Source organism: Mirounga angustirostris, unplaced genomic scaffold (genome assembly GCF_029215605.1).
Source record: "Mirounga angustirostris isolate CCGP_5_RB_7025 unplaced genomic scaffold, mMirAng1.0.hap1 SCAF_9, whole genome shotgun sequence".
Lineage (NCBI taxonomy): Eukaryota > Metazoa > Chordata > Mammalia > Carnivora > Phocidae > Mirounga > Mirounga angustirostris.
Window position 1 is genome coordinate 53609490 of NW_026991717.1, and position 20661 is coordinate 53630150.

At 36.9% G+C, this 20661-nt stretch overlaps 1 protein-coding gene across 1 annotated transcript in view; it reads right to left on the bottom strand.

Moving 5' to 3' along the window:
• AP4E1 (adaptor related protein complex 4 subunit epsilon 1) overlaps positions 1-20661 on the bottom strand; it is a 57075-nt gene that overhangs the window by 18737 nt on the left and 17677 nt on the right. Inside the window, exons 8-15 of the mRNA XM_045900080.3 lie at positions 18000-18073; positions 13104-13226; positions 12684-12793; positions 9830-9969; positions 8570-8682; positions 8351-8469; positions 3448-3750; positions 1293-1407 (exon numbers count right to left, since the gene is read on the bottom strand). Coding sequence (XP_045756036.1) covers positions 1293-1407; positions 3448-3750; positions 8351-8469; positions 8570-8682; positions 9830-9969; positions 12684-12793; positions 13104-13226; positions 18000-18073 — 1097 coding nt within the window. The remainder of the gene's footprint in view (positions 1-1292; positions 1408-3447; positions 3751-8350; positions 8470-8569; positions 8683-9829; positions 9970-12683; positions 12794-13103; positions 13227-17999; positions 18074-20661) is intronic.

Genomic DNA, 20661 nt, shown 5'->3' on the forward strand with positions numbered 1-20661 from the left:
TTTCTGTCCCATTTTGACCTCTTTTTAATAGCATCTGTGACAGTTATCAAGCCTCTGTGTTAACGAAGTAGCAGTGAGGAGCTCAAGAAATGTTTCCTATGCACAAGTAAAAAAAGAGAGTTTAAGCCAAAGATCAAGTAAAGATAGAGTTTAAGCAAAGAGCAGAAAGAATTCAAAATCAAAGGCAGAGTTTAAGAGTGGAGAGAAAAAAAAACTAGACATAGAAGGGGACAGCATCTGGAGACAGATACAATTCCAAACCTGAGACAACAGAATTAAGCACTGTCATCTAAGGAAGGCCTGGAAAGGCTCGAGGCTGAGAATGAACTTCAAACCACATTATTTTCATTCTTCAGTGAAAATTTCCCAAGATCTTTACAGAGGTGAATGACTGGAAGGGCCAAAGATTTTTTTAAAAGTTAACTAGACATGTAAGAGTTCATGTGTGTGTAGGGAGCAGGAGGAAAATAACAGTATGCAGAAAGAGTCAGGAGAAGGAAGTAGATGGCTGAACTGCAACTTATACTTTTTCGGTGTCATTTTAAGATCAACCAGTTAATTGTACTCATATGCTTACCACAGAGCCTGGAAAGTACTCAACAAAATCATTAGATGATAAATGGGGAGAAAAAGAGCTTTCAGCATTGAACTTCTCAGTATTACCATTCTGAACTCCTACAAAGGGAATACGGAGTGGTCTCTCTTTATTCATACGCGTACTTCCCATCCATCATCCAAACATCTCGGTGATGTCCTCTTTACCAAAATCATGACAGGCATCTTTCCCTGACAGGCTACACTTCTGAAATGTAAAGTTATTCTTTCTTTTCTTAGCTGTTTCTAACTTCACTGATCAGATACTTTGTTGGAGGAAGCATCCTAACAGTTTATATAAGACTGCTCAGAATGAAAATGAAACTCACAAGTCCATGGTGACCAGATATTTTTTCAAACTTTTCTATAGATATGCTCATGTGAATAACTATCAGCCCTCTGTCTAGCACAGCAACCCAACATGATAATTCCACCTTTGAGTTCTTTCAAAATTCCAGAATGGCTATCTTAGGCGCTTATGTATATGGAGCCTATGACTTTGGGAAATATCTCTGGGCTAACTTCTTTTTTCTGGGTATCCAAAGACCTAACCAGGGTAAACAAGTCACAAGCAGATTTAAAGAGAGATGATAAAAGTAAACATCCTCAGTTATTTATATTACATGACTATAATGTCAATTGCATTAAAAAAATGATGTCCCTACAATTTAGCTTGTTACAGACCCATGAAAAATTACCTTTTTCCTGAGAAAGCTTTTCCTCCTGCCGTTGGTGGTGAGGTTTGTAAGGTGCTGCCCCCTGACTAAGTTCTTCGGCCACAAAACCATCCAGAAAAGATAAAGAAGCATCTACCTGTATTAAAGTGAAGCAAAAATTAGAAATTAAAAAAATTTACCCTAAACAGTAAACTGTATACTCACATAACTAATTTTAATCCATATGTCCCAAAAATAATTTTTAAGGGTAAAACTGAACTTCAATTCTAAAAGTGCTACCAAGTGCTACCAAACTCTCTACCTTTCTAAAACATCTATATTCACAGTTAGCTAAGAATGTAACAAAGTAAGTCATCTGTAGTTGTGATCAATTTCACTGCACTGCAGAATAAACTGAGCATCCAATATGTTAAGAGAATCATATGTTAGGTGCTATGACTGACACAAAGACAGTTCCCACCCTCATGAGAATTGTAACCTAGTCTTCGGCCATACCACCCTGAACATGCCCGATCTCATCTGATCTCGGAAGCTAAGCAGGGTCAGGCCTGGTTAGTACTTGGATGGGAGAATTGTAACTTACTAGAGAAGAGACACCTACACCAGGAGCTACAGGGTCTGCATTTTGCTGCTGGGGGCTAATAATAAAGTGTTGGCAAGGCTAGCTCCTTCTGGAGACTCCAAGGGAGAGTAAGTTCCTTATCTCTTTCAGTTTCTGAAGGTGCCACCATTCCTTGGCTTGTGGCCACATCATTCCAATCTCTGCTTCTATTGTTAGTTGGCTTTCTCCTCTCTGACTCTTTCCTCACTTTTATAAGAACTCTTGTGATCATGCTTTCTGGACAATCCAAGATAATCTCATCACAAAATCCTTAACTTAATCACATCTACAAAGTCCTTGTTACCATTTAAGGTTCCAGGGATGAAGGTGTGTACACCGTGGGGAGGCCATTATTCCGACTCCCAGAGTGCCTTTGATTTAACCATCCTGTTCTCTTCTACCTGAAAATGCTTTTTCACAAATCTATGGAAAATTACCTAATTTCAGCAGGAACAGAAAGGTACGAGAGAATGATTAAGTGAAAAGAAATGAGATGAAGAAAGAGTAAGGGGAAAAGGAGAAAAGAAAAAGTGAGCAAAGAGTGAGATCTATACAAAAGGATATGGCAGCGGTAGCTTCAGAAGCCACAGGTTTGCTTCTCCTGCTTTAGCCAAGTGTACGGTAACAACTCAGATAATTAGAAGGGCAGGTGAATCTCTAACAGTTAAGTGGCAAGTCACACTCTGAATCTGGAAAGGTTTAGTTTCAATAAGATTCTTACACAATGAAGCTATGTCATCATCACTATCTTCTACTGGAGGAAAGAGGAAACAGGTTACTTCCTAGTTTAATACCGTGTGTAGCGTATATATTCACCATTTCAATGAATGGCTCTGGAATGCCTACCAAACATGAAAAAGACCTCTGCCCTTGAGGAGCTATCTGAAAGAACCAATGAACAAAGGTTCAAAATGAATACAAGCCATGAAAATCTGAGTCAAAATTAGTGGGAATGCTACCCCTCCTCTCCTCTTTCTCAACTATAGGACACCTGACAAATAAAAATTTGTACAAATCTGGCTTCCTTTTGGCAACTTCCTAATTTATGCCAGTCTAGGGGAGAGACCAGTATACACTCAGAGGGTGAGTAGTAACTGAGCCCATTAGGTTAAAAAGGGTGGCAGCTGAAAGTGAGGTGGGAGAAGGAAAGGTGGGTGATCAGGTTCCAAAGTGGGAAAGAACTTAGATACTAGGTGGACAAAATGCAACAGAGAACTATTTTTTACATTCTCAAAGAAAAAACAGTAATAATTAAACAACATATTAGAAAAATTCAAAGGAAACTAAAAACGTTTAATTCTTGAATTACCGTATGTTAAAAGCGATTGTCACTGGATATAAATGCCTTCATTGCAGTTCTCCAGAAGATATACTCCTCTAGTCCCAACTATTCAGGATCACTACTCACCTGAAGCTCTCAAATTCTCTGTCATACTAATGTGAGAAAAACTCCGACCTTCATTTTCAGTGTTACGGAAATTGTATTTTGATATACTCCAGATACCTCACAAATGCAAGAATTATTCTGTTTACAGACAATGCAATTTTTACGAAGCTAAAATACAGATGCCCTACCACCATGTCTTCACAGCTCTTATCAACTGGAAGCAAGCTCTTCATAAGTTCCACATTCTCACGTAAGTGTTTTAATTCAAATGCATGCTGTCTCATACAAGTATCCAAAGATATGGTGAATTCCTGGATTAATCTCTCGACTATGTTAGAAGAGTGTGCTTGGGATGTCAACTTGGTAACAGCAGCGATTAACCAGGCTTTTGTTTCTGAAGAAACCGAGGCATTCATAAGTAACTTGTAGAGCTTGGTTAGGACTTCCTCTGGTGTGTCCTTATCTAAGAGGTAGTAATACTCCCCTAACACCTATGAGTAAAACAAAGAGATGTTTATATAGAAATATAAAGTTACAGAGCAAATTGTACTCAGAGATCCAAACAAAGTAGCTACTGCTGGAGTCAATTTACTCTAGATTGAACATACTCTCATGGCGAATTATTAGATAAGGATAAAATTACACATTTTAGATTCAAAATTATATAAGAATTGGAAGTCAATACAAAAAGGTTTCCACATCTTTATCATTAACAATATATAAAGCAGCATACCTTTACAAGTTCACTTTCTTCTGATTTTCAGGTTTGGTTATTGCTTTTTACACGCATGTCCACATTCTGTTACTTATTTTGCAATGAGCACTTAAACCAGGGGTCCTCACATGCTAATATGCATGAGAGTCACCTGAGGTATTTCATAAAAATACAGATTTCTAGGTTCTACCCCCAGATATTCTGAGTTAGTATGTCTGTGGTGGGGATCTACAATACACATTTTGAACCAGCATCAGCTGATTCTGATATAGATGATCCACAGAAGAAACTCTGAGGAACACTGATCTATGTTACATATCTTTTTTCTTACATCTAACTTATTTAGGTGATTATTTAAAATCACCTAAATAAATAATCCTACTGGCCTAAGAATCATAAACTGATAATTCATAGAGTGTGAGATCTTTCCTAAGTGCTACTTATGGAGTTTTTTCATGTCTTTGGTGTAACATTGGCATCAGCAGGAAAAAAAAACAATAGGCAGGTGAGGTGACAGGGAAGGAAAAATTTATAGCTAGTAATAAGAACAGGAGGAAAAATAAATAGAACTAAATAAGTTCAATCTTTAAAGTAGCAAGATAATTTTTTGCGTGGTAATCTAAATCTAAAAGCCAGTAATCTAAATCCCAATTCAAAAATCAATGGGAAGATGGAGTAGATGCATTTTCCCCTATTCTTCCCAATAAGTACACCTAAAAACCCTTGATGTTATATATAAAGCATACATAAAAAGACACCAGCAGGGCGCATGGGTGGCTCAGTCGTTAAGCGTCTGCCTTCGGCTCAGGTCATGATCCCAGGGTCCTGGGATCCAGCCCCGTATCGGGCTCCCTGCTCCGTGGGAAGCCTGTTCTCCCTCTCCCACTCCCCCTGCATGTGTTCCTTTTCTCACTGTGTCTCTCTCTGTCAAAAAAATAAATAAATAAAATCTAAAAAAAAAAAAAGACACCGATACGTGGAGAAAAGAAGGCTGACTGCTAAGGACGCTGGGATAGTACAGTGGGTTATCTGCTACCTCATAAACCCCAGACTGGGTTCTGGTAGGCCAGCAACCTGGAAACACCACTGGGCGCAGACAAACTGGCCTCAAGAAAAGCCTGCCCTCTAGCCAAAGAGCCAAGAGGCCAGAAAACTTTCAGACAATAACCCTTCTACTCCAGTCAAGCACTACACAGAAAAAAACCATAGACCCACCCACACAGCAAAGGCAGAGAGCCAAGACTTCCACCCCTACAAAGCTGTAAGAGGCACCCCCTTTCCCTCACAAGGGTGGTGACAGAGAAGACCAGGCGGGGAGCCAAGACTTTCATCCCCACCAAGCTGTAGAGAGGACCACTCCTCCACAGTGTCCATGAAGACCACATATGAAGCCACCTCACCTCTACCCAAGTACAAAGAGGGACCCCTCCCCACCTCCGCTAGGGTGGTGTCAACAGAAGCCTAGTGGAGAGTCAGGACTTTCACCACTGCTCAGCCATAGCAAGATGACCCCTTCACAGTGTCAGTGGAGGCCACATAGTTAGAGATCTCAACACCTGTGTCACAAGACCATCACCGAGAGAATCTAATCAACATTTATTGAACACACCATCCAACAACAGCAGAATACCCATTCTTTTCAAGCACCCACAGAAAATACAGTAAGACGTAACTTGGGCCATAAAATAAACCTCAACAAACTTAACAGAACTGAATTCATCGAGTATTTTCTCTGACAACAATGGCATCAAACTAGAAATCAGTAACAGGAAATTTTCCAAACACTTAAAAATTAAACAACACTCTTCTATATAATTTTTCCAGAACATGGAAGAGGAAAGAGCATTCCTGACTTCAGACCAAAACCAAACCAACAGAGTAGAAAAAAATCTCAAGAACAGAGATGTAAAAATTCTTAACAAGGTCTCAAGAAATCTACAAAAAAAAAAAAAAAAAAAATCCTAGATTAGTGAGTTCAGCAAGGTTGCAAAGATTGCAAAGCAAGATTGCAAAGACAAGATCAAAATACAAAAATCTATTGTACTTGAATAAACTAGCAACAAACATGTGGGAACCAAAATTAAAAATACAACTTATTTACTACTGCTCTAAATAAAATGAAATGCTTAAGCATAAATCTAACAAAACTTGTACAGAATCTGTATGTTATAGAAAGAAATAAAAGCACTATAAATATACAGACTGACATGGAGAAAAAAAAGAAATGGCTGCCAATACAATAACCCATTTAGGCAAGGATTACCAGTACTAAAACCATTGGTGAAAGGCAGTTGAGGAAAAGATGTTCATGCATAGCCACATAGAATCACCTTACAGATTAGCTGTAAATGTCCAAGAGAAAGAGCACCTTTACAATGGAGAGATCTAAAATTCATCATCTTAACCAAACAATGAAACTTAAAATCACCAGTGACTATAGGAATTGATACTATATGCGTCCTGATGACGCAGTGGAAAGTATATATTGTTGATGTAGTATTCTTACTAAAAATGTTTAACCAGGGGCACCTGGGTGGCTCAGTTGTTAAGCGTCTGCCTTCGGCTCAGATCATGATCCCAGGGTCCTGGGATCGAACCCCACATCGGGCTCCCTGATCGGTGGGAAGCCTGCTTCTCCCTCTCCCACTCCCCCTGCTTGTGTTCCCTCTCTCGCTGTGTCTCTGTCTGTCAAATAAACAAATAAAATCTTTAAAAAAAAAAATGTTTAACCAAACCAGAAATAATGAGGCAAATTCAGAATGCTGGATATTCTGTAAGTCAACAGTATTCATCCAAAAAAATCACTGTCATGAAAACAAAAAGAAACTGAGGGTCAGTATAAAATAAAGAGGCTAAAAAGACAACCAAATGCAATTTGTGAACCCTGACTGGATCCAGGATTAGGAATAGTAGAAAAAGAACCATAAGAGATCTTTTTTTGACAAATGGATAAATGTGAACACGGACTATATAGTAAGTGATATTAATGGATTAATGTTACATTTCTTATTACCAATGTAATAATGGTTCTATGATAGGACAATGTCATTCTTAGAAGATTCACGTTGAATTTTTTATGGAGTGTCATAATGTCTGCAACTCTATTGTAAATGACTCAGCAAAACAAACTGTATTTAGGTAGATCTACATATAGATACAGATACAGTAAAGCAAAGGTGGTTAAAAATATTAACTGGGAATACAGATGAAAAGTATAGAGGTATTTATTATACTAGTCTTTCAACTTTCCTGTAGTTGAGAAAAATAAATAAAAGTCTGGGTAAAATTTAAGTTAAAATGCTAACATTTGGCCAAAGTATAAAATATTAAAATATGTATATCCTATGATCCAGTAGTTGTACTTCACCAAGTCTCCCCCTAAAGAAACTCACCCATATGCACACCAAAGAATACAGAGAGGTGATGGTATGCGTGCAATTACCTATGATTATATTACATAAAATGTGACCTTCTTCTTACAAAGAGATGATCTCCTTTGCTGGCTTTGATGAAGCAAGGAGGCATGTAGGGAGGTCCACATGCAAGAAACTGAAGGCAGCTCTAGGAGCTAAGAGTAGCCTACAGTCAACAGTCTGGATCTCAAACCCTCAGTCCTACACCTACAAGAAATTGATTTCTTCCAACGACCACATGAGCTTGGAAGTGGATCCTTCACCAGTCAAGATTCAGATGAGACAGCAGCCCCAGCCAACACCCAGACTGCAACTCTGAGAGTCCCTAAGCAGAGCACCCAGCTAAGCCATGTCTCGACTTCTTTTTTTTTTTTTTTTTTTTTTAAAGATTTTATTTATTTGCGAGAGAGAGAATGAGAGACAGAGAGCATGAGAGGGAGGAGGGTCAGAGGGAGAAGCAGGCTCCCTGCCGAGCAGGGAGCCCGATGCGGGACTCGATCCCGGGACTCCCGGATCATGACCTGAGCCGAAGGCAGTCGCTTAACCAACTGAGCCACCCAGGTGCCCTCGACTTCTGACCCACAGAAACTGTGAGACAATAAATTTCTGTTGTTTTAAGCACTAAGTTTGTGGTAACATACAGCAACAGAAAACTAATATAACACAGATGCATGGTGTTCACATATTCTAACATTCACACAGAAAACACAACAAATGTATTGTAGACACAAACAGATATCTAACCAACTATCTATACTTAAAAGACCAGATCAGTGAGATGGCAGGGAGAATGAACAGACAAGTGGATAGTTAAGTGACAGAAACTAGCCACTGGGAAAGAAAACTGACAGCTGGAGTCAGTATGCTGAGTAGAACTGAATGACTTCTGAAGGAAATACATTGTTAGTATTTGGCTTTATAAAAAATGTTATAAATACTTATGATCTAATGTACTTCGCTTACCCAACTCATAACTTGAAGAAATTTCTGTGGATAGAACACATTTTCCACATCTAGTAAAGTGAGATAAGACTGAACTGCATAAAGCCTTAATTGCTGGTCTTCTGTTTCATCATCAAAACCTACAAAGAAATTGATACATCATCTTAACTTCCACTAAATTCTCTAAGAAAACATTTAATTTTTGGATCTCTATTTTACAGAATGCAGTAATTTACTAACCTTCCGCAAGCAGTCTCATAAAGTTATTGGGAATATCAGGATGCATGACATCTCCTCCCACTGAAAACACAGCATTCATTGTCTGAATAAACCATGCATTATCAGGGGCATATGTGTCCACAGTGTTAAGAACAAGTACACTTCCAAATGCCACTTCTTAAAATTATCTTTTCTGCATCAACCTTTTATTAAAGAATAACCCCCAACCCATCCTACTTTGTCATTTTTGCTTTTAACCTCTGCCAATAAATTGTTCTATACGCCAGTTTTATGTAAAATAGGTGCTCAATAAAAGCTTATTTAATAAACTAAGTTCATGTTGCTTCATCTAGCACTATTCTTTGTATATAACTAAGCATCCAATAAATAAGTGTGAAATAATTTAAAGAAATGTTCCAGGGGCGCCTGGGTGGCTCAGTTGGTTAAGCGACTGCCTTTGGCTCAGGTCATGATCCTGGAGTCCCTGGATCGAGTCCCGCGTCGGGCTCCCTGCTCAGCAGGGAGTCTGCTTCTCCCTCTGACCCTCCCTCCTCTCTCTCATGCTCTCTGTCTCTCATTCTCTCTCTCTCAAATAAATAAATAAATAAATAATCTAAAAAAAAAAAAAAAGAAATGTTCCAGCTGACTAACAAATAATGGAAAATGATCTACACTTCAAAAAAGCTAAATGTGGTGTGTCTACCTGAACAAGCTGTTTAACCTCTTTCTAATCTGTTCTGCTCAGTCTAAAATTCTATCATTCTGCTGGCTAGAGCTACAGCACTGGCTAGGACAAAACTATACTTAAGCAATTTCCAAGACAAGTGGATTAACACTGTGCATTTACTCTTTCTTAGATTTAAATAACAGACATCTTAAAAAGAATGGAATCTCCTTGTGACCTTCAAAGTTACTCTGACTTTTAAAAAGCAAATGTGGAAGAAAGGTGACATGTGAATGGAGTTCCCAACTACCTTACTGTGACAATTTCCAGTATAAACAACAGTGCAGAGGATAAATTTTAGCATGCTGATCTCTAATCCCAAGGTCCCCCTGCAAAACAAGAACTTTTACCAGAAAAGAAACTAAGTATGAAGTAAAGTCAAAGATAAGGTGGCACTGGGTCGCCTGAGTGGCTCAGTCAGTTAAGCGTCTGCCTTTGGCTCAAGTCATGATCCCAGGGTCCTGGGATCAAGCCCCGCATCAGGCTCCCTACTCAGCAGTGAGTCTGCTTCTCCCTCTCTAAAGGTATTCATGACTCATGGTCTAAACAAAGGATATTTCTCAGCAAGCTCAGCTATTTTGCCAACCAAATTGACAATAATATATTCTTCTTTGCTCTGATGTAAATATTCAAGCATTTTCTGGACAATCACTGTTATATTCTGTGCATTAGTAATTCTGTAAAGAAGCTCCAGGGTCTATTTAAGAAAGAGAAATAAAAACAGAATTATAAAACTATGCATGATAACTCCAATAAATTCAGCAATATACAGGTTTATAATAGAGTTGATTCTCCCACTTTTGCATAGATCAACTGGGCAGTCGGTTCACAGGTGCTGAAGAAATGCACATTTTAACTGAAACAGAACTTAAGAAAGGTAGAACCAACTTAGTGTCAAAAAAATTATGATCAATTTCAAAGTCTAAAAGCCTTCTACTGATCTCAATAAGTATAATCTGACTCCTTCTACATAAGAGGCCATGTAAAGACTAAAAAGTTAAAAGGCATATAACCTATAAAAAATAGAACAGCTTCTTAAACCTGTATTACTTATGCCTGTATGTGCACGTATATACACACACATTACATACACACATAAAAACTCAGTCTTGCAAACTATATTTTCCACACTACCCAAACAATAGAAAACAGCCCTTGAGTGGGTTTGTCAGCTGAGGGCAAACGGCCTCTAACTGACAGACAAAGGTTGGTGGCTCAAGTGCTTCAAAGCCTTAGCAAGGCCTATGTTCAGAATCTCAGGCAGCAAGGAAAAACCATGTTATAGCCCTACCTTCTCAGTGCTCAGGAATATACCTCTTGCTTCTTCAAGTAAGATGAAGGAAGAACAGTACCACAGTAAGCTCCCATTTGGCTGGGCTTTCTGAGGCCCTACATTAAGGTTCTAAAAATATTATAACTCCCAGAAATCAATATGAGACCAAGGGCAGTACTGAGAAGGTATCATTTACTGGTATTTTAGGATCAACAACGTTAGCTGCAAGAGAATGTCCACATACCCTACTTGTCAAACTTGTCCAAAATACCTTTAGGGCTCTTTATAATTTTGCAATCTTATAGCCAGGATTTCAAGTACAAAAGATAACTGTTTCAGTTAATCTTTAACTCCATTTAAAATCTACAAAAACACAGGTCGCCCTATCAATAGTTTTCAATTTATCTAGCTGTCTCAGACATGCTCCCTGTAGACTCTAAACTATATATTATATATTTTTAGATAATTTACACCCAATTTATTTCCTACTCTAAGACCATATAATTTAGCATTTCCAGGACTGTATGGGATATGGTATTAGGAACTGCATGGCTAGAGGTCTTTCATACTAGTTCCTTCTTGTCTTCTTTCTCCCTGTAAGAAACAAAGGTAATAAAACCAGGTAAAAGGGAATCCCAGTCCGAAGCAACAGGTCACTTCATACCCAGGGACCAAAGTTCTTGGTATGCAACTACTTACAGAGGTTAGATGTGACAGTGGCATTCAAAGAGACAGTACTACAGTGCCTTCTTGGGCACCACTGATACTCAGTATCTTCCCCAAAGAATTTGAACTACTTTTCTCACTATAGGTAATAGACAAACAGATCAGACTTGATCATTTTAAACAGATCAGACATGATAACTTTATTTTCCCTTTGACCCTCATTTTTAAACGAGAGCCCCCAAATTAAATATAGCAATAAGAACACTGTACCTAAGTCAACTCTGTTCAATTTAGTAGCCAATCACACAAAGAAAATGCATGCTATCTGTTCAAAGATTTTTCTATGATGCCTACACATAGAAATTAGTGTATCTGTAAACTTCCCAGATTCATTTGAGGCAGGTAACAATTTTCAGAAGATTAAAAATATGAATGCAAAAAAGAAAAAATATGGGGCACCTGGGTGGCTCAGTTAAGCATCCAACTCTGGATTTCAGCTCAGGTCATGATCTCAGGGTCATGAGATCAAGCCCTGCCTCAGGCTCTGTGCTGAGTGTGGAACCTGCTTAAGATTCTCTCCCTCCCCCTTCCTCTGCCCCTCACTCTCTGCTCTCTATTTCAAAAAACAAAAACAAAAACAAAAAAACCCATATATATATATATATATGTCAATTTCTCAAAAATATTTTTATTTCATAAATAGCACCTTCTAAAATTCAAAATGTATAATCTTATCTTTTAAAATTACAATTGCTTAATGAAATAGTTTTCTTTCAATAAATATTTTTAACTCATTGCTTTTAAGTAATTTAGATGTTTAATAAATTATCTTTACTATTTTTAAAATCAAAAATAAAAATATCTACTCAACTAGGTCCCCTATACCATTTTAAATGAAGGCACAGAATGATTTCTTTAATGAAAATTAACATAAATACTTATATAGACACTCAAGTGGACACTGAAGCTATTTTACAAAAGGAAAAAGTTGAAAAAAAATTAAGTAAATTATACCCCTTTCCTTCCAAGCAGCTCAAATCATTTTGGGGATGTCTTTATTAATTCTTTCAATATTCCTACATATTTAATAGAGAAAACATTAGCCCACTTTACAGATGTTAACGAGAATATGAAAAAATATTAATAGTCATAAATTACACCTTAAGTTGCATTAACAGAAAGACCTGGAAATAGGATTCAGTTTTCCTCTTGAACCAAAAAGATATTAATGAGTCCATACAGGTAACTGAACCTAACTCCTCCAACTCATAGTTTAAATCCATTTGTGAGGATACTGATACAAGGACTTTTTAGAAAGAATAAAATATACTCAAAAGTTAAAATACACTGTGTGTACACACACACACACACACACACACACAACACACCCACTACTTGATTCTCTCCATAATACCAAAAAAAATTTTTAAAGTTCTAACACTTTGCATATACTATTCAAAATACTAGTTTACCTCTCTTTTAATAATGGGATCAGGATGGTCTAAGCATTCAATTATTGTCATCTGGTGCTGAAGAGCCAGAGTGGGATCCTGTTGTATAACATAGGTAAGAGCCTTCAGTCCTAGAAACAAAGATTACATTATTCAGTTGACTGAAAACAAATACCCAGCAAATTTCAAGAGCTCTCTTTGTAATTTCTGTCAAAATTATCTAATCATTTTGGGGCACCTGGGTGGCTCAGTCATGATCTCAGGGTCATAAGATCGAGCCCTGTGTTGGGCTCCACCCTCAGCAAGGAGTCTGCTTGAGATTCTCTCTTCCTCTCCCTCTCTTCTCTGCCCCACCCATTCATGGGTGCATGCGAGCGTCTCTCTCTCTCTCAAATAAATGAATAAGTAAAATCTTTTTTAAAAATTATCTAATCATCTTACCTAAATACTTGAGATTTATTTTAGGTGACAGAACAAATTTTCCAATGCACTTGGCAGCCTTCTCAAGTAATTCTGATTTAGGATAAATAGAATAAACTGTATGTACACATTCAAACAGAATAGCTAGAGAAAGAAAATACAAAATATCAGGGATCATGTTTAGACATATTAAAAAACATACCTGTATAGAACTCACAACAAAACAAACTAATTAAAAGGTCAGTTTTAGTAAAAAATCTTATTTATGAAATATTTTCAAAGTTGGGAACTTTGTTGTTTTCAGGCTTAAACAGTAATTAGGATTATGTTACCACAGCACAATCTAAAGAGAATTATTTATATATTAATAGATAAAAATGATGAATTCATTCATGCAACAAGTATTTACTGAACACCTCCTATTGTTGTAATAGTATGGATACAGCAGTGGTTAAAAAAAAAAAAAAAAAGACAAAAAACCCCTGTCCTTAATGATGCTCCATTTTCTATTGTAACTGACATGGTTTCCTTTACAGATTCCTTCCATTCAGAACTTTCCTGCTATCAAATTGTGTTAGTACAAAAGCTTCTCATTACTCATCTAAAATCTTAACTTATTTAGATGCTTATAAGATTTCTGGAAAGCTAGTACAGGTAAAATTAATAGTTCGAAAATTGCATTTATTAGTCAACTTAGGCATAAATGAGCTGAAAAAGAATTTAACAGGTTTTTAAAATTATTTTTCCACCGGAGCTAAGTCCCTTTATGCCTCAACTCTACAAAAATCTAAGTATAAGTCCACAAAATGAAATAGAAGCCTCCCTGCTGCCTCCCCTCTATAATAGTTTCAAAAAAGTGCTTCTGAAGATTTCTAAACATAAAAACACAATGTGAAGTTTTGTTTTCTCTTCCAGAGCAACCCAGGTCCTAACCAAAGTATCATCAAGTAAAAATGACCAAATTAAAAATTAATAACATTCTATCATTTGTGATACTGTGGTTTTATCATATGTATTTTGGATAGGGTTATGCACAAAATTTGAAGTTCCACTGATCCCGTATCCTTCAGATTAGACTTTACTTTCATATGAAGTAAGTCTCTATTGACCCCACTCTGGCAGGGAGATGTGGGTACCACCCAGTGGGTGTGGAAGCCCAGGTTCTCCACTCTGCCTCCTTGTTTCCTTCTGGATAGGAGATGGGAACATCCGCTGATACTATCCTCCTGGGAAAGGAAGGGGCATTTCATTAGTGCTCCCTACATGGCCTCCACTGACACTGCTAGGTGGCCTGAGTATCGCTGACCAGTGGTGAAGGCTCCGACTCTCCACCAGCTTCCTCTAACACAACCCCAGCAAAGAAGGGAGAGGTACTTCGTTAACCCCCATCCCTAAATATGTGAAATCCAGGCTTCCCACATCATCTCCACTGACAGTGCACCTGGCAGGGGTGAAATTCTGGCTCTCCTCTTGGGATTCTCCACCACAAGTCCAGTGGAGGGCTAAGAAGCTGGTTACACCTCGTGACGTGGAATTCTTGGCTTCCCACTCAGTCTTTTCTGCCATGACATAATTTGCTGTGTGTGATGCTTGGCTGGAATAGAGAAGCTACTGCTATCTTGCTATTTTGCCCTTTTCTTGTCAGTCCTTTGGCTAGGACAACAGGCTTTTTTCTTGGGGCATTTTTGTCTGCGCCTGTCAGCATTTCCAGGTTGCTGGCTCTCCAGTACCCAGTCTGGGAACTATGAGGCAAAAAGAAAACCCAGGGTACTCAACCATGGTGTTGTTCCTTGCATCCCAAGGTCCCTAACCAGTTTACCTTCATTTCTCCACCTTTCAGAGTCATATGCTAATTTGACATATAATATCCACTAAGTAGGAAAAACAGGGAAATGCACTTCTATCTACTTTTGATGGTTCTGTTCCTTGTACTCCATTTTATATAATTCTCCCAATTTATTGAATAGCTTACTAAAAATGTTACTCTCATCTTATCAGTACCCTGCCTAAAAAACTTTCATACCTCTGGATTTATACAGTATCAAGTCCAAACTCTTTTGGCTCTCACAAGAGGACCTCTGCAATATGGCCTTTCCACTGCTCCCACTATGAACGGTCCATGCAGGCTGCTGGTAAGTCAATATTCTCTGAAACAGTTTTAAACATCCCCACTTCTGCACTTTCTCTCATGTTCCCTCTGCCTAGACCCCCTAGACCTCCCTTCTGGCTATCTGAATCCTACCTACCTTTCAGGGCCTCATTACATCAATAAATCCTTATGTGTGTCCTCAGGCCCACAGTGATCTCTACCACCTCTGGACTCCTGTAATATTTATTCCCTGCACCACCCCTTAGCATTCTACCTTATACTGGTATTATGCTTTCATAAATAAGCTATTTCTCCCATTATATTGTAAATTCCTTGAAGACAAAGATTGTATTTTACACTTCTTCGTATGCTCTATATCACTTTGTACAATGCCTGGTACATAACAGTAGTCAATAAATGTCTTTGATGTGATTTATGTCTTGATTTAACTTTAAGGTAAGTTGTAATAATGGAGCTGTCATAAAAATATGGTTTAGAAGGTATAAAGACTAAAATTCAATCAGACAACTGATAAAAGTAATCTTCTTTTCTTTTAATCCAATTAAAACATATTACTCATTGATTGAACTAGTGCCAGATACTGGGATAGACACAGTCTCTTCCCTTATGAAGTTCATAATTTAAAATTCACATTCTTAAGCAAAAAAATATTTATGTTAGCACTACTAGATAACAGTCTAGTTATCTATAATAACTGTAAGTTATAAACCATATCAATACAAAAAGGGGAGGACCCTAACAATGGAAAGTTTAATAAAGGAAATAAATAAAACAAAAGAAACTATAAGGTTTCCATGGCAAGGTGAACACTGGACTGACAGGCTACAAAGAAACAAACTGTTGGTGTTGGTCCCTGAGTATCGCTGGACTCTGGTGGAGATACCCTAGTGGAGAACATTAAAAAATATTTCCTCAGGTATACAGCATTCTCCAAATCAAAGGAACGGGTAACAGTGGCTATCTCCAAGAAGGGGAATTGGGTGGTCGGTGGTAAGGGTCAAAGGGACACTTACTGTTCACTGTATACCTTTGTGTACCTTTTGAATTTTGAACCATGTGCATATATTACTTATTCAAAAAAATAAAATTAAAGCTGAAATGTCAATTACCAAAAAAAACAAAAACAAAAACTTTCTGTAAGAAAAAGAAAAGCAAATCCTTAATTGATTCTAAACAGAATTCCTTGAGAGCCTTTTAAACTCTTATCCTACATGCTCATTATATCTCAAACAAAACTTTTTACTTGGCTGCCTGCAAAGACTCTGACACTTCTTCGGAGCTTCTGACAGTACCTAGCCAAACCACCTTGCCAGTAAGGATCATCCTTACCTCTGGCCTGACTCTTCTCATTAGACAGTAGGATCCTAGATAATATCAACTGATCATTATGTTATACACTCATAAGGGCAGGGACTGTGTCTACCTCATTTTCCTTTAATCTCCCAGACTCATCATGGAAAAATAAATCAATCAACTCTTTCCTCAATCTGTACCTAGTTTACAAAACAAGTTTTTGTTCTGTAAGCCTTCAATAAATGCTGATTGAACAAGTGAATAAACCACTTTTATTGCCTTAATTACCATTTATTCATGCAAAGCATAAATCTATCCTTCAAAATTTACCATCTCAATTCACTATCATATATATTATCATTCTCGTACTAGTCTTACACATGCAATCCTTTCTCCTTATTCCTATTCCATCTTTGTCAAGCATTTTTCTTACAGGTAAACTAGTGCAATTTCTGCCCTCTAGTCCGCCCTACGTTTCTATAATCAATGTCCTTAAAGATTCAGTTTACCACTGTCTGAAAGAACAATGGTCTTCCTCCCCTACTTCACAGTATTTTACTAGATTAAGAAATGACTTCTCATTTGAGTTAACCTCTCAGTGTCTCCTTACTGCTCTTCTCCAGTACATGCAAAATTCAAACTGTTTTACTTTGCTTCTGAGTATTTCCAAATACCCCAATTTCTTTACTGAGCTTTTTCAAACTAATCAATAAAGAACTAATAGTTCCTCCCCCTGGCTATTAAGATTGGAAGTTTTTGGGTTACTTTCCTAAGTCCTCCACCCCCAAATTACTCATCTCATATCACTAAATTACTTTATAAAATTGTATGCAACATATAGCTACTGCCTATATATTTATTATTCCATACATATATATGCTATATATCTTTGTCTGTACTCTACTCTTCCTTCAGTTGTCTTCTTAAATATCACTTTTTCAGAAAAACCTTCGTGTTTTTTCTCTTACTTAAGGCTAGCTGCTCTTTCTCCCACAGCACCCTATAATTCTCCTTTGTAACATTTACACCACCTGACCCTTTCCATCTAGTCTGTGAGATCAATGGGAATACTGTTTTATTCACAACTGTACTCCAAGCACCTTGCACAGGGACCTGACAAAAAACGGAAATTTAAGAAATATTTGATGACTAGTTGACTGATTTATTTAAGAACTGTCTTCCTAAGTATGGAACAGATCTACTGTGTTAACCTTCACAGTCAATTAGATGCTTAGTGAATACTTTCAATATAAAAACAATTCTCTTTAAAATATTTAGAAAAGAGAGAGATAATTTTAATAATGAATTTAGGTCAACATTTAAAACAATGCCATAATTTCAAATTATTTCTATTAGTTATCTAATGCTTGCACTGAAAAATAATAACCCAAAGAACCATCTTAAAAATTAACATATACAATTCTTTTGGAATTTATAGTATTCTAACACACATTTTGTTACAATCCTGAAAAACACTGTTAATCGTTAGAGTAGCATTTACATATGTTACCTACCATATGTGACATTGTGATTTAGCTCGGCTCTTCTTAAGGATTCATCAAGAACATCATACATTAATTCACTTGTCCTGTTTAAAAGATATTTTATTTGCAGTAGAATTATAGTATTATAACTCAATAAAACAGTTTTTCAAACTTCTCTCTCTTTAAAACTGAGGATCTACAGAAAAGAAGTGAAAGAAATTCATTTTATGAAATTATGGGAATTTCACTTCTTCAAGATTCCATTTGTTCTTTTTCTTGAGTTTAATTTCCTGCTTTATCAAAGCTGACTAGTCAATGGAGAGATATCCCTAAGTCAATCAACTCTTTCCTCTACTTGTACCTAGTCTAAGAATCAGGCTTTTGTTTGGTTGAACATACTACCTTTTATAATTTTATTTATAATAAAATATGCTACCTGTTTCAAGTTACTACAGTAATACCTCACACACCCAGATTATTCCAGAGAGTAACCACATAGTTTTTTAAAAATATTCAAATACTAGTCTTTCTTTAAGCAGCACCAGGTTCTCTGGAAAAAAAATTTTAACTTTCATTTACGTAAAATATAAAGAAATTACATTTTGTGAAATGGGTTTCTATCATACCTATGCCTTTATGGTTACTGATTACATTTACAGTAGCTGGGTTGAGGTAGATACTGTTAAGAAAATGCAGTGCTTTGTAGAGCACTCTGCCTCCCAACCTAGAAAAGTCCTCTGCAAGAGGTCAGTGTGAAACTGTGGCTTCTTAGCTGGCATTTCTGTCTATGTTTTACAAATTCGAAAAGCATGAACAGAAAAAAGAACTACCATCAACATACAATACACGCAGTAGTCTTGCAGAGAAACTACACTGTAAAACAAAGAGATCAAAATAATGTGAGGCTACACAAATAACACATGATGTTACATCTTTTTCAGAAAACTTCTTTTTTCCAAATATATAGCTATAAAATTTAATTTGAAGTGCATGTGCTTTTATTCTGTCTTGACTAAAGTATAACTACCCAGTGAGAATCCAGAACCATATTCTAAAATCCTTCATTTTATTGCATAAGCACTTTCTCCAGACAATAACCACAAAGCAGACATTACAACCCTCCCCCCGCACCAAATTTGGTAATACTACACCTAGATTATAGTCTAGTTTCTCAATTTTAAAAGCCAATGTTTGGCATAGGAGTCATAATTAACCACATGAAAATGTGGAAACATCTGCAGACATGATCAAGCAACATTAATAACCTAAATCTAAGAATGCTATAAAACACAAGAAAATATTCAAACAACAGACATAAAAGAATATAAATATAAGAAGACTTTTCCATTAAATTAGCTCTTTCATTAAATACATTAGAATCTGTTATAAAATAACATTTTTACTTTGCCACACTGAGCTTAGCATGTCTTAAGAAACACAAGATTTGTGTTAACATAAAATGTCAGAGTTGGGACAAAGGAGAAAATATTCTAATGTTCCACAACATCATAAGAGTTCCACTCTTTGTTTATTTCATTGAGCCTAATTCTATTCAACTGAGCTCTCTGGAGGTAAGCTCTCTCTTTGTACATATTTTTTGTAACTTTGTACGTATTCCCCAAATTCATCCATAAATTCACCCAAATTCATTTCATGAATTTGAAAATCCAAATTCATAGATAAAGGAAAGAAGAAAAATAATGAGTTAATGAATTTAGTAAACAACATATTGTCACTGGATCTTTTTAGACCAGTGAGGTCTGGTTGCATTACTATGAAATTCATGATTTTAAAACAGAATTCCAGGGCATCTGGGTGGCTCAGTCGTTAAGCGTCTGCCTTCGGCTCAGGTCATGATCCCAGGGTCCTGGGATCGAGCCCCACATCGGGCTCCCTGCTCGGCAGAAAGCCTGCTTCTCCCTCTCCCACTCCCCCTGCTTATGTTCCTGCTCTCACTATCTCTCTCTCTGTCAAATAAATAAATAAAATCTTAAAAAAAAAAAAAAAAAAAAAACAGAATTCCAGTGAACTCCAACTAGAGCTACACAATAGGATAGGCTGGATTATATAAAATAAAATTAGGACAAACATTTGTAATGTGCATATCTACTCCCATCACCTCTAGTTTTTTTACTTAGGTTTCCATCAGGAATTGAGATTCAGAAACCCAGGAAAAAGTAACATAGCAGTACCAGAAGTGATACAGTCCAATTAGCTCTCATTAGGAGCTCGCAGGCACATGGACACTGACATTACACTGACAAGGCATTACTAGGAGCAAGAGCCTAGAAGACAATCCCTTTGTAAAGCGCTAAAGAATTAGAAGGTACCCTACTGCAGAGAGAAGAACCATCTTTCATAAAGTCAAAACACTGATCAGCAAATTTTTTTTTAGCATATATTTTCTTAAGACAGAAACACATCAAGGACTCAAGCCATGGTCCTTGCTCTCAAGGAAACTAAAATCTAGTTGGACTTGCTCTTGAACAGTTCAGGAAAAAATTTTTAAAATATGTGTGCACACATGCACATATATAGAGAGTGAGAAAGAATAATACCACAAATGCAAATAACTGATGTCTCTAGGTAAAGGGTATAAGGAAGCTTCTTGTACTTTCTTGCAACTTTTCTGTAAGTTTGAAAAACTATGGCAAAATAAAAAGTTACAAAAGATATATATAACTGAATAGAC